Consider the following 12869-nt stretch of genomic DNA (forward strand, 5'->3'; position numbering starts at 1 on the left):
TTTGAGACGGGGTTTCTCTGTGTAGCCCTGGCTGTCCTGGAACTCATTCTATAGACCAGGCCAGCCTCGAACTCAGAAGTCAGCGCCTGCCTCTGCCTCCCAAGTGCTAGATCAAAGGCGTGCGCCACCACTGCCCAGCCTGAATCCACTATTCTTATGCTGCATAAATGTCACTGATACTTCATACTCATAATATCTGATTTGTCCTTTGTTTTATTTAAGCACTTCCAAATTTTCATCACAGTTTTTTCTTTGCTTAAAAGCCAATTAGGTTCTAAATAATGAAAAATAGAAAAACACAAAAACCTGAGTCCAACACCTAGCACCTCCAAAACATTTGTGCATGACTGCATACATCTGTCATCAGAGACAGGTGGGGTGGGGACAATGCAAGAGGTAAATCTATGGAGATCACTGGCCAGACAACCTACCTAAAGCAATTATTCTAAATTTAGTAAAATACTGTTTCAAAAAGAGGGCTTAAATTTGATTGTGTACTATTTAAAGTATAGTCATTGTAAATGATTTTGTTGCTTTTTGATCTAATAAAGCTGAAATATTACAAAATAGTTTTGCTCTTATTTAACTGCCATAGACCTTATAAAACAAACAAACAAGAAAACACCTCAGGGTAAATAATGCTAATATGAATCCAAAGTCCTGGGCACATATACTCACCAGCTCTTTAAGAACATCAATCAAAACCTCTACATTCCACGTGTGTGCCTGTGCCCCCTCGCTTTTATCTTTCCCATCGCTCCAGATCCCACTGCCAGGAGCAGAGATGCTCTGTAAAAGTGAAACTATAATTAAGCCAATATGACTAACACATGACTTCATCTCATCTTTAGATCAATCAATCATGCTGCACTTCAATAAACAGGGTATAGAGGACAGGATAAAAAGTCTTTTGGTGTGAGAGTTAAATACAACAAACCTGTAATGGAATGCCGTCCGTCAATCCTGAATGAGTCCGAGCCATCATTCCCAAAACCCTGGCAACCTGGGCAGCTGTGACCTCGCGAACACCAAACTGCATGATTATATTGCGACATTCTTCAATACTGAAACAAAAATATACTTATAAAAATATGCTACCTACCACCTCACAATTAAAAAAGGCTACTAATAAGTGAGAGGTAGTATGAAGGAAGACATTAACACAGGGTAATTTAATGTTTTGTGTTACTTTTATTCAACTACAAACATGAATCATTAGCTTAAAAACAGTAACTTCAATTTTTAGTATTAATTAACTTCATTTTTAAAATTGTAGCCTGTGTACTCACACTGGAGTGCACACACAAACATGTATACTGTTTGTGTGGATATCACAGGACAACTTGGCTAAAATCTATTCTCTTCTCCCATCAGATGGGTTCCAGAGACACGAAACACAAAACCTTTCTCAGCTGAGTTTTCTTACCAACATCAAAATAAAGTTAATATCACATATAAAAGTGAACCTATTTACTCAATACTCGAAAACTGTATAAAATGTGCCCATCCTTTTCATGTTGCTTCTATTAGTTTAATTTAAAATAGTATAGTAAGTGCATGATGATAAAATAGAACTATCAACAAACAAAAGACCACGGTTCCTAAATTTTAGAACCCGGAAAGGATGAGAAGTCACAAGTTCAAGCTCTAAAATATTGATAGCTGACACCAATACTAGACTAGTGTGTGCAAGATTCAAATTCTGAAGGACATGATAAGTAAGTAATTTTGTGTATTTGTTCTCAACAGTTATGATTAAGAATATAACTACAGGGCTGGCAAGATGGCTCAGCGGGTAAGGTCACTGACTGCTCTTCTGAAGGTACGGAGTTCAAATCCTAGCAACCACATGGTGGCTCACAACCACCCGTAATGAAATCTGACACCCTCTTCTCCTGTGTCTGAAGACAGCTACAGTGTACTTAGATATAATAATAAATCTTAAAAATAAATAAATAAATAATATAACTGCAGTTTTGGCATGTCTTCCTACCAACCTTGCACAAAAGCCATAGCCCACTTCCTGCATGAAGTCTGCCAGGGAGCTCTCCATCATGGTTTTAGCTACCCCTCCAGAATCAGGCAAAATCCTGTCCATTAGAATGTCCCGTTTTTCAGGGTATAAAAGTGGTGCAAGCACCACAGGACAACGTTCTTGGGGAAAATCTGAAGAAAGAAAGAGAATGCAACTATTAAGCAATTAAAAACAACAATCTAGAGGCTAAGAATGCAGCATACTATAAGAATCTGTGTGGTACCCGAGGCCCTGGGTATAATGTTCAGCAACAAATAAATGAACAACTCTCTTTCTGCTATTTCTTCTATCCCTCAAATCCTAATTCTATAAGTTCATTTTCAAACCCAAGAAGTTTAGGGCTAGGTGTGGAAATACACTCAGGAGGCAGGTCTTTGTGAGTTCAAGATGTATATAAAGCCGGGTGGTGGTGGCGCACGCCTTTAATCCCAACACTTGGGGAGGCAGAGGCAGGCGGATTTCTGAGTTCAAGGCCAGCCTGGTCTACAGAGTGAGTTCCAGGACGGCTAGGGCTACACAGAGAAACCCTGTCTTGAAAAACCAAAACCAAAACCAAAACCAAAAAAAAAAAAAAAGAACTATGTAAAAAGATCTGCCCAGCAGTGGTGGCCCACACCTTTAGTCCTAGGCACTTGGGTGGCAAAGGCAGGTGGGTTTTGGGTTTCCGAGTTTGAGGCCAGAAAAACAAACCAAAAGCCAAAAACAACAAAAACAACACGACCCTGCCTCCTATAAATAAATAAATAAACAAACAAACAAATAAATTTAAGTTTATTGAATTTTCCCAAGATACTCCACATTATAACCTCAAGCCAACCCTACCATCTGGATCTTCCGGCATCTCAGAGCAACTGCTTAGGTATACACTTTTTCACTTCTCCTGTGTAGATTCTAGTACCTGTTTATCAATTCATTACCATATATTAAATTTTCACAGCAAAATAATATAAGGAACAGAATTCATTACAACAAATAAGTTTCTTGTGTCTAAAAAAGTTGATGCAGCTTAAACTACATAAACAATAGGAAGTAGATCATAATCATATTTATCTTTTTGAAGGATTAGAAGTTGGGAACTCATTGATCTTGAATTACAAAGTCAGCCAGGCAGTGGTGGTGCAGGCCTTTAATCCCAGCACTTGGGAGGCAGAGGCAGGCGGATTTCTGGGTTCGAGGCCAGCCTGGTCTACAGAGTGAGTTCCAGGACAGCCAGAGCTATACAAAGAAACCCTGTCTCGAACCCCCCCCCCCAAAATTACAAAGCCAACTGCCTAGAAAATACTACAAGTATTATCAAAAGTGGTCAACCTAGCTTGACATAGTAATGTAAACCTTTGATCCCAGCAATGGAAAGACAGAGGCAGGCAGGTAGATCTCTTAAGTATCAGGCCAGCCAGGGCAACAAAGAGAAACCCTGTCCAAAAAGCAAAAAGCAAAACAAAGGGGAGCCAACCTTTCAAATTAAAAATAGCCTGTTACTATAATGCAGTCCTACTAAAGGGGAGAAAAGGCAGCAGAGAATGGGCCCACCTCACTTGTGACTACAACAAAAACATCACAGATGGGAGTAAGGTTACTCTTTAACAAAGGTCTACTAATGCTTCATGATTTAAAAATCAGTTATTTGTTATAGGATTAAAAACAAGAAACAGGAAATCTTCATCTTCACTTATATGCCAATGTCTTTTCTTATCGTAGCTTATGACCACCTATGATAGGCTATGCCTTACCTCTGCGTAGTGTCTTAAGAAAAGCGTCTATCTGTTCCTGTCCAACTCCAAAGGCTCCCTTCTGCCCAAAGAGGAGATGGGAGAGTAGGAGGTGTAGGACCTCTATTGCTATATCTTGGAAGCCACCTTCTTGATTTCCACTGACGTCTGCGTCAATGTAAGAACGCAGAAGATCTGGAAGCTTCTGTTTGATAAACTGGGCAGCTAAAAGTCAAAAAAACAAAAAAAAAAAAACAAGTTATTCTTATACCATAATAGGTAAAAAAAATTAAATATCCAAATAATCACATGCATTTTGCCTCTCCAATGCTTTTACATCACTCTACCTGAGTGCTATTACTTAGACAGTGACTGATAAATGGGAAGAAAAACTTACAACATGAAAAGGTTATACAACAATGGGAACATAACACGGCAAAATTATTTGTTAAGAAACACAGTTGGAGCCAGATATGGTAGGACATGCCTTTAACCTCAGCAGTCATGAGGCAATGGATTGCTTGAGTTTTGGAGGAGGAGGAGGAGTTGGGCCAAGCATAGCAGTACATGACTATAATTTCAGACCTTAGGAGGCTAGTGAGTTTTAGACCTGCCTGGGCTACATAAGCAAACTCTGTCTTAAAAAAACAAAACAAGAGGCTAAGAGAACTGACTGCATCTCAGGGTCCTGCATTCAAATCCCAGCAACCATCCATAATGAGACCTGATGCTCTCTTCTGGTATCTGAAGACTGCTGCGGTGTACTTACATATAATAATAAATAAATCTTAAAACGAAACAAAAAACAAAAACCAAGAGCTACAGAGATAGTTCAGCAGTTAAGAGTACTTGTTACTCTTGCAGAGTACCCAGGTTCAGTTCCCAGCATGCATGTGGCATCTCATAACCAGTTCCAGAGGACCTTACACTCTTTTACAGTCTTCTCAGGTTCCAGGTATACAAATGAAGCACATACATAGAAGCAAAACATTCAAATGTGCATAAATGATAAAAATATCAAAACTAGCTAAGAACCCAGGGATGTAGCTCAGAGGTCTTGTACAACTTGTCCAAGGCTCTAGATTTGATCCCTAACACCTTAAAAAATTAGGAAGGAAGGAAGGAAGGAAGGAAGGAAGGAAGGAAGGAAGGAAGGAAGGAGGGTAGAGGAGGAAGAATCTTATACTCTGGATAAAATAACTTACCAAAACCCCTGAGATCTGGGCTAGAAGAATTCAAAAGGGCAAGACCAAAAATTACCTAAAAAAAGAAGGAGTTATATTAGCAGAGTCAAATATTTACTTTAACTATTGTTTCTGCCTATGACACTTTCTCAAAACACTTACCTCTTGTACTTTACTTAACTTGAGAACTTTACTCAGCTGGGCAAATAAGTGGGGTGCAGGCTTTAAACTCTGAAACATAACAATTTTTTTAAAAAAGATTTTTTTATTTTTGTTTTGTTAAGGAAGCAAATGTTTTACAGAGTTTTTAAAGTATTTGTTCATCTGATAGTGGTACAATATACATACAGCATGTCTCTGGGTCACTACAAGCAATATAATATATTCTACAACTGCAGACTGACAAACTTAATACTGGACTAAGTTCCCATTTACCAACAAGCAACTTCCTTGATTCTCAGAAAGGTACAAGAGAAAGTTAATCCTTCAAATTTTTAAGATAGGACATAATTTAAAAAAAAAAAGTACAGATGAGGTAGCACAAATCTTAAATCCCAACACTCCTGAGCCACAGTCAGGTAATTCTCTGAGTTTAAAGCAGCCTGCTCTCTAGAAGTGCCAGAGCTACATAGAGACCAGCCAGGTCTTTAAAAAGCAAAGAAAAATGAACACTACCCCCCAAATCAAAAGCTCGGAGTCATTTTAAACAACATAAAGCACACTCAAATTGAGTATGGTGTTACATGTCTACAACAGCCCAGCATGGAGACAAAACAGGAGCCTGGATTACACCAAAAGGCCCTCCCTCAAAGATATTATCACAATCTTACTAGAGATAAAAATATACTAACCTTCTGGTAGTGCAATGGGTTATCAATGGCATATGACAATGTCGAGATAAAATTTGGCTTTGTAATTAGTGAGGCACACTCCTGAATCAGAAACTGTGTCTTCAAAAAAGTAAAAATTAAAAAGAAAAACTTCTATTAGCATTAAGCATCATCTCACATAAATGAAAGTAGAGCTTATGAATATCAGATGCCGTGAATTTTTTACTATCAAAATCGGCTTTTTTAAAATACCATTTAGGTATATAAGACCTATCAGCAACAAGTGTTAAACCAAAATATCTACATGACAGTTCATTAATAAGTCACAAAACAATATAATTAACTTTGACAACATTGAAAAATCAAGTCAAAGAGATTCAGTTCAGAACATGAGATACTCTACGTACTATTCAAGCAGGCCACCCCTACTTTCCTGCTTCCTTCACAGGCAGATCCAGTAGCCAGCTCCCTAATCCTAAATTAGACTCATCAGTATATTAGCCAGGCAGAAAAAGAGGACAGATGAATGCCCAATACATCTTAGCTACACTTGTAAGATTATGATCTAGATATTATTCTGTACATAGTGTTTGCATATTATGCCCCAAACTGCAAATTTACAAAATGATTAGGGGTAATTCTTATAAACTCTGTAATCCCTAAATACCTGATGGAAATCTTTGCCACTGCTTTTACCATCGCCACTGAAATCCACATGTGAAAATAGGCAGCGTAATAAATGCCTGTCTGCCTCAGGACCGTGCCGATTCACAATCTGAAACACAAAAATATTAAGTTTAAAGGAGGGTTTGGACAAAAGTAAATACTGAGGACATACCTCAATGGTAAGGTAGCACTTGACTAGGATGTGTGATACTGTGGATCTTATTCTCCACAGCAAAATTAAATATAGTTCTAGGAAAATCAGACCTCTGGAGAATTACTGAAAGAACCGCTGAACAAGCCTCTAATCCTAGCTCTTGGGATTCAAAGAATGATCATGATTTCAAAGCCACCCTCAAGCTACAGATGGAGTTTAAGACAGCCTAGAGGACAAAAGACCCTGTTCTCAAAAACAGAATTAGAGGAATCACTTAAGAACAGGTACCTATACACAACAATTACTTAAATTTATTCCTTTTGAACTGGCTAAAAGAACACAAACCTACCAGCAACTGATCCACATAACTTGGTGTGATGCTTAACATTTAGACCAAAAATTAGTAACATCTGATTTAATAAAAATTTACAGCCAGGCGGTGGTGGAGCACACCTTTAATCCCAGCACTTGGGAGGCAGAGGCAGGAGGACTCCTGAGTTTGAGGCCAGCCTGGTCTACAGAGTGAGTAACAGGACAGCCAGGGCTATACAGAGAAACCCTGTCTTGGAAAAACAAAATAAAATAAATAAGTAATATTTGCAGGGCTTAAATAATGACTGTTTCAAAAGGGGGGAAATTGGGAGCGCGCCAGGACCCTCCACAAGAGAATCAATGTTTGAATGTAAGAGTAGAGGCAGCAAAAAGCTCAAGAAGCCACTTTAAAATCAATCTAGTACAGGCAGGCTTTAGGAACTTTAAAAAAGCACATTCCTTTGTGCTTTTTTTTCTCTTTTGGGGGACTTGAGTGAGTGTGGGTGAACTACAGGGTGCATATGAGGAGTTGGTTCTCTCCTACCATCTAAGACTCTGGGGACCCGATTCAGGTTATCAGGTTTGGCAGCACTTGCTGAGCTATTTTGTTGGCCCTCTTTGTATATGTGAATATGCATGTATATATGAATGTGTGCACACCAGTGTAAGTCCATTGTGTAGAACACAGGCATCAATGTCAGGTATCTTCTACTGACTCCCAACTGGCCAATAAGCTCTGCAGCACCCACATGTCTCCAGCCAATCAGTGCCAGGGTTATAAAAACATAAACCACAACCCATACCACCAAGACTGATTCTTCTCAGATTGTGTAAAAAGCACTTAATCCCCCAGCACCTGATATGGGCATTCACATTGCTAAAGAATAACTAGTAACAATAATTACAAAATTACAAAAAAAATAAATAAATAAAGCTGGTAAAAACTGGGTGGCAAACAAAAAATGCTTGGGAAGCAAAGGTGGGCAAATGTCTCTAGAGGCTCACACCTGTCTCAAAGCGTACATGCACAAGCAGAGTTAAGGCAACTGGGAAGGACGCGATGGCAGCACACTTGTCTAGCAGTCACAAACTCCTAGAGTCTACCCAGAAGCACTAATCCAAACCAAACCCCTCATCACCAATTTTTTGCATAAATGTGAATGTTAAATGGATATGATGATTAAATATCATTGTTATTTTGGGTTGGCAAGATAGCTCAGCAGGTAAGATGCTAGCTACCAAGCCTGGCAATGCAAGTTTAATGTTTGGGCCCAATGGGTATAAAGAGAAAACCAAGTCCTACAAGCTGTCCTCTGACTACCATAGTCTGTGACACATACAACATGCCCCTACAGAGAATTAATATAAAAATGGCATAAATTAGTTTTTAAAAATTTTTTTGAGACAGTGTCTCACTATCTAGCTCTGACTTTCCTGGAACTCTAGATCAAACTGGCCTGGAACACAGAGATCTGCCTGCCTCTGCCACCCCCACAATTTGAGGATTAAAGGTGTGCACTACTAGAGTGGTAGGATGAAAAGCATAAGCCACTACACTGACTGGCTGAATAAATGTAATTTAATTTTTTTTATTTTCACACTTTTAAAATAGCAGACAAGTACAGTAGCATAATCCTGTATCCGCAGATGTTTAAGATGCAAAAGAGGATTGCTTGAGCTCATTAATTCAAGAGCAGCCTAAAAAACATGTACCATTCTAATTAAAAAAAAAAAAATTAGCTTGCCGCGTTCAATCCCTACAATGGCAGAAAGAGATGGTGGAAGGGGAATGAGAGAGACAGAGGGAGGAAGAAACGAAGAAGGAAAGGGGGAAGTAAACTAGAAAAACATAAATTTATTCCATGACTTATATTCCTTGGAAGGCAAGGCGGAAAGATAATTTGTTCCAGGCTAGCCAAGATTATATGATGAGGTGTTGTCTAAAAACACAAGACAAAAAAAGTTATTGTAGCCGGGCAATGGTGGTGCACGCCTTTAATGCTAGCACTTGGGAGACAGAGGCAGGCGGATTTCCGAGTTCGAGGCCAGCCTGGTCTACAGAGTGAGTTCCAGGACAGCCAGGGCTACACAGAGAAACCCTGTCTCGAAAAACCAAAAAAAAAAAAAAAAAAAGTTATTGTAAAATTTAAAAACAAGCCAGCACTGTTGGCACACAGCATAAATTCCAATGCTCAAGAAGCAGAAGCAAGCAGAGCCCTGGATTTAAGGCCAGCCTGGTCTACAGAATGAGTTCCAAGACAGCCAAGACTACACAAAGAAACTGTCTCAAACAAACAAAAAACAGCAAGAGCAACAGAATATATTGGTACTGAGGTTAAGTTTACATTAGCACAAACAGATGAAATTATGTGTCACATCTGCTTTAAACAAATAGGGCAAATAGCCAAAGGTTCTCAACCTGTGTGGGTTGTGATCCTTTCAGGTTACATATCAAATATTTACAATATGATTGAAGACAGCAAAATGAGTTATGAAGTAGCAACAAAATAACTTTATGGTTGGGGGTGGTCATCACAACATGAGGAACTGTATTAAAGAGTTGCAGCTGCAGACTGCTGCAGACTGAACCCCAGAACAGCCAGGCAAAGTTGGAATGCTTCAATAATTAATGAAATAACTAGTAGGCACGGCTATGTCACTGGCAGCAGGACCCTGGGTACAGTGAAGCTAGTGGACATCATCGGACTGGCTGTCTTCAAATCGAAATCCTGAAGGGAGCAACAGTGGCTCTCTGTCCCAGGACACCTGGGAATCCCAGGGGACAACGGAAGAGGGTCTTGTCCATCCATCTTCACCATCACCTTCCCTTTTCTTCTCCAACCCATGTCCTCCACCTCTACAGCCTCCATGACCTTCCACACCTTGTTTAACCTTAAGTCATTCTTTGCAGTTAAGTGGAAATAAAATTGGATTGTGGCTTGAAAACAAACAAACAAACAAACAAAAAAGATGAAGCCAGCCAGGTGTGGTGGAAGCACCTATAAGCAATCCTAGCACTGGAGAGGCTGAGAGGCTCTTCTTCTCCCTGAGAAGAGAGAACTGGTAACCTTACTGAGTACAGCTTGGTGACAGTGTGCTCTGCTTGCCTAGCAAACAGCATGCTCCAAATATAAAATCCAAGTACTGAGAAAGGGAGAAAGCTCAATAGGAAAAAAAGAGCTTATTTCAAGTTTCTATATTAAATAACTTCCTTACAATCATAACCAGTACTTTTTCTTATTATACTTGTGGTAAAGGGGGATCAAATACAGGGTCTCAAACTATGCTAGTTAAAAACTACTTATTATTGAGCTATACCCTTAGTCCCAATTTAAAAAAAAAAGTATTATTATTGTGTCATGCTCACATGATTGCGGGTGAGCAAGCAAAAGAACATATGTGGAAGCTGATGACACCTTTGGAGTCGGTTCTCTCCTTGTACACCCCAGGGATTACCACCTTTATTTCAAGCACCTTTACCCACAGAACCATCACAAGGACCCCCAAAATTTTGTTTTAGAGTTAATTGTTTTGAGTGCTTTCTCTGGATGAATATATATTTACCACATTCGTCCTGAGAGATCAAAGAGGGTATAAGATCCCCTGGAAACAGGAACTATCACGGCTGTGAAACACCATGTAATATTAGGAACCCAACCCCAGGTCCTTTCAAATAAAAGCATCATGCCAGGCCCCCAAAGAATTTTCAAAGAATGATTACAATGTTAACCTTTGAATAATGTTACAAAAATCTCAGCTAGAAGGCAAATTTATTTTCTCATCTGTAAGACATTGCAATACCAACTAGTTGACATGATTAGTACATGCATATAATAAATTCAGTAAAATCCCCTCTTTCCATTTGTCAGTAGATAAAACTACAGAGGAGCCGGGCACATGCCTTTAATCCCAGCACTTGGGAGGCAGAGGCAGGCAGATTTCTGAGTTTGAGGCCAGCCTGGTCTACAGAGTGAGTTCCAGGACAGCCAGGGCTACACAGAGAAACCCTGTCTCAAAAAAACAAAACAAACCAAAACAAAACAAAAAAACTACAGAGGAAAAACAACCTATTCAAGTTATGAGGCCTGCTCAGACTTAACTGCAATAAAATATACCTGGCTTCCTTGTACAATAGGGGGACATTCATTTCATAAAATGGTGCTGAATATGTCTCTGGATATGCAAGAAGCTTACTGACATTCTTCACCAAAGGAAATCGGCAAGGTGCAGAGAAAGAGAACTTTGCTATCATCCCACGTCTAAATTCCTAATCTCTAGGTATTAAAAGAGGTTACGTAGAAGAGCACTAGTAAAGACACAAAACTTATGTATTTTAATAACTGTGCACATGGTGAAGCCTCAGCCAGCAAATAAACCCAGACATGGTAACACATGCAAGTAATCCCAGTTCAAGGCCATCTTAGAATATACAGAAAAACTTATCTAAAAAGACATGAAACAAAGCCACATAAAATAAACTAAGAAAATGGATCGGTAAGTTACGAGTGCAGAGAACCTGGGTTCAGTTTCCAGCACACAACCACCTGTAACTTCAGTTCTAGAAGATCTGATACCCTCTTCAGGCCTCAGCAGGTGCACATACTCATGCAGATCAACATACATATACATTAAAAACAAACAAACAAAAAAACCTTGGGCTGGATTAAGAGCACCGACTGCTCTTCCAAAGATCCTGAGTTCAAATCCCAGCAATCACATGGTAGCTCACAACCATTCATAATGAGATCTGAGGCTCTCTTCTGGAGTGTCTGAAGCCAGCTACAGTGTACTTACATATAATAAATAAATCTTTAAAAAATAAAACTTAAAATAATTTCTTCTTTCACACAGATTTATCTGACTATTAACAAAATGTAAGGTGTAAGACATAGATATTCTTTTGTTTTGTTTTGTTTTTGTTTTTTGAGACAGGGTTTCTCTGTGTAGCCCTGGCTGTCCTGGAACTCACTCTGTAGACCAGCCTGGCCTTGAACTCAGAAATCCACCTGTCTCTGTCTCCCAAGTGCTGGGATTAAAGGAGTGCGCCACCACCGCCCGGCCAAGACATAGATATTCTTAGACCTCAAGAACTTATAAGGAAAAATGAATAAACCAATTATAGTACAACCAAATCATGTAGGGCACTGCTGGTGTCACTAGATTCTCACCTTCGAAGAATTTCTGGTAGTCAACAACCAGCTTCTACAGGATTTGCCAATTGCAGAATTTCAGTGCCTAAATATATGCCCTCCTGTGGCAGCCTTCACCAGCAGGACCCTTTGAGCCCACTGTGGTACACCTTTGGTATATGACTTAGAAATGACCATATAATGTTAACCTGGGTTTAATTGGGAGTGAACTACAGCTCCTCAGCAAAACTGTGTATCACAATCTCTCTTATCCCATCCTGTTTTCATTCCACCCTAGGCTGCAGAACTGACAGAGAGGCTATATCCTGCTTCCAAGATTTCAGGAAATACAACCTCCCTCATATCATAGGCCCAGTTAAACAAGCTGAGCAGTAAAGAGAACCATGCAAGTCTGTATAGTGGGTGCACATGCACAACCAGTTGGAAAATGCAGTTAGATTTATCTCAAACAAAACAAAACAAACAAATAAGTGGGGCTGGAGAGACAGCTCAACAGCTAGGAGCACTCCATGTTCTAACAGACAATCCAGGCTCAATACCCAGCCCCACAGATATCAATTTCAAAGGGTTCCTATGACCTCTCCTAGCTTCCAAAGTCCCCAGGCAAGCTCACAGTACCAAAACACAACCAAGAAAAAAATACTCATTCACATAAAATTTTTAAAAGTTTAAAGTGGCAAAATGGCTTGGTAGCCAGGCAGTGGTGGCATACCTTTAATCCCAGCACTCAGGAGGCAGAGGCAGGCCTCTTGAGTTTGAGGCTAATCTGGTCTACAGAGTAAGTTCCAAGACAACAGGAGCTATACAGAGAAACCCTGTCTTGATCTCC

At 39.6% G+C, this 12869-nt stretch overlaps 1 protein-coding gene across 7 annotated transcripts in view; it reads right to left on the reverse strand.

Moving 5' to 3' along the window:
- The window catches only part of Cnot1 (CCR4-NOT transcription complex subunit 1), a 98044-nt gene that overhangs the window by 51993 nt on the left and 33182 nt on the right, over positions 1-12869 (reverse strand). For all 7 annotated transcript variants that reach the window (XM_031340989.1, XM_031340991.1, XM_031340987.1 and 4 more), the window contains exons 3-10: positions 6426-6533; positions 5780-5878; positions 5091-5159; positions 4950-5004; positions 3766-3969; positions 1998-2166; positions 938-1064; positions 679-789 (exon numbers count right to left, since the gene is read on the reverse strand). In XM_031340989.1, coding sequence (XP_031196849.1) covers positions 679-789; positions 938-1064; positions 1998-2166; positions 3766-3969; positions 4950-5004; positions 5091-5159; positions 5780-5878; positions 6426-6533 — 942 coding nt within the window. The remainder of the gene's footprint in view (positions 1-678; positions 790-937; positions 1065-1997; positions 2167-3765; positions 3970-4949; positions 5005-5090; positions 5160-5779; positions 5879-6425; positions 6534-12869) is intronic.

This window comes from Mastomys coucha, unplaced genomic scaffold (assembly GCF_008632895.1).
Source record: "Mastomys coucha isolate ucsf_1 unplaced genomic scaffold, UCSF_Mcou_1 pScaffold22, whole genome shotgun sequence".
In the NCBI taxonomy this organism is placed as follows: Eukaryota; Metazoa; Chordata; class Mammalia; order Rodentia; family Muridae; genus Mastomys; species Mastomys coucha.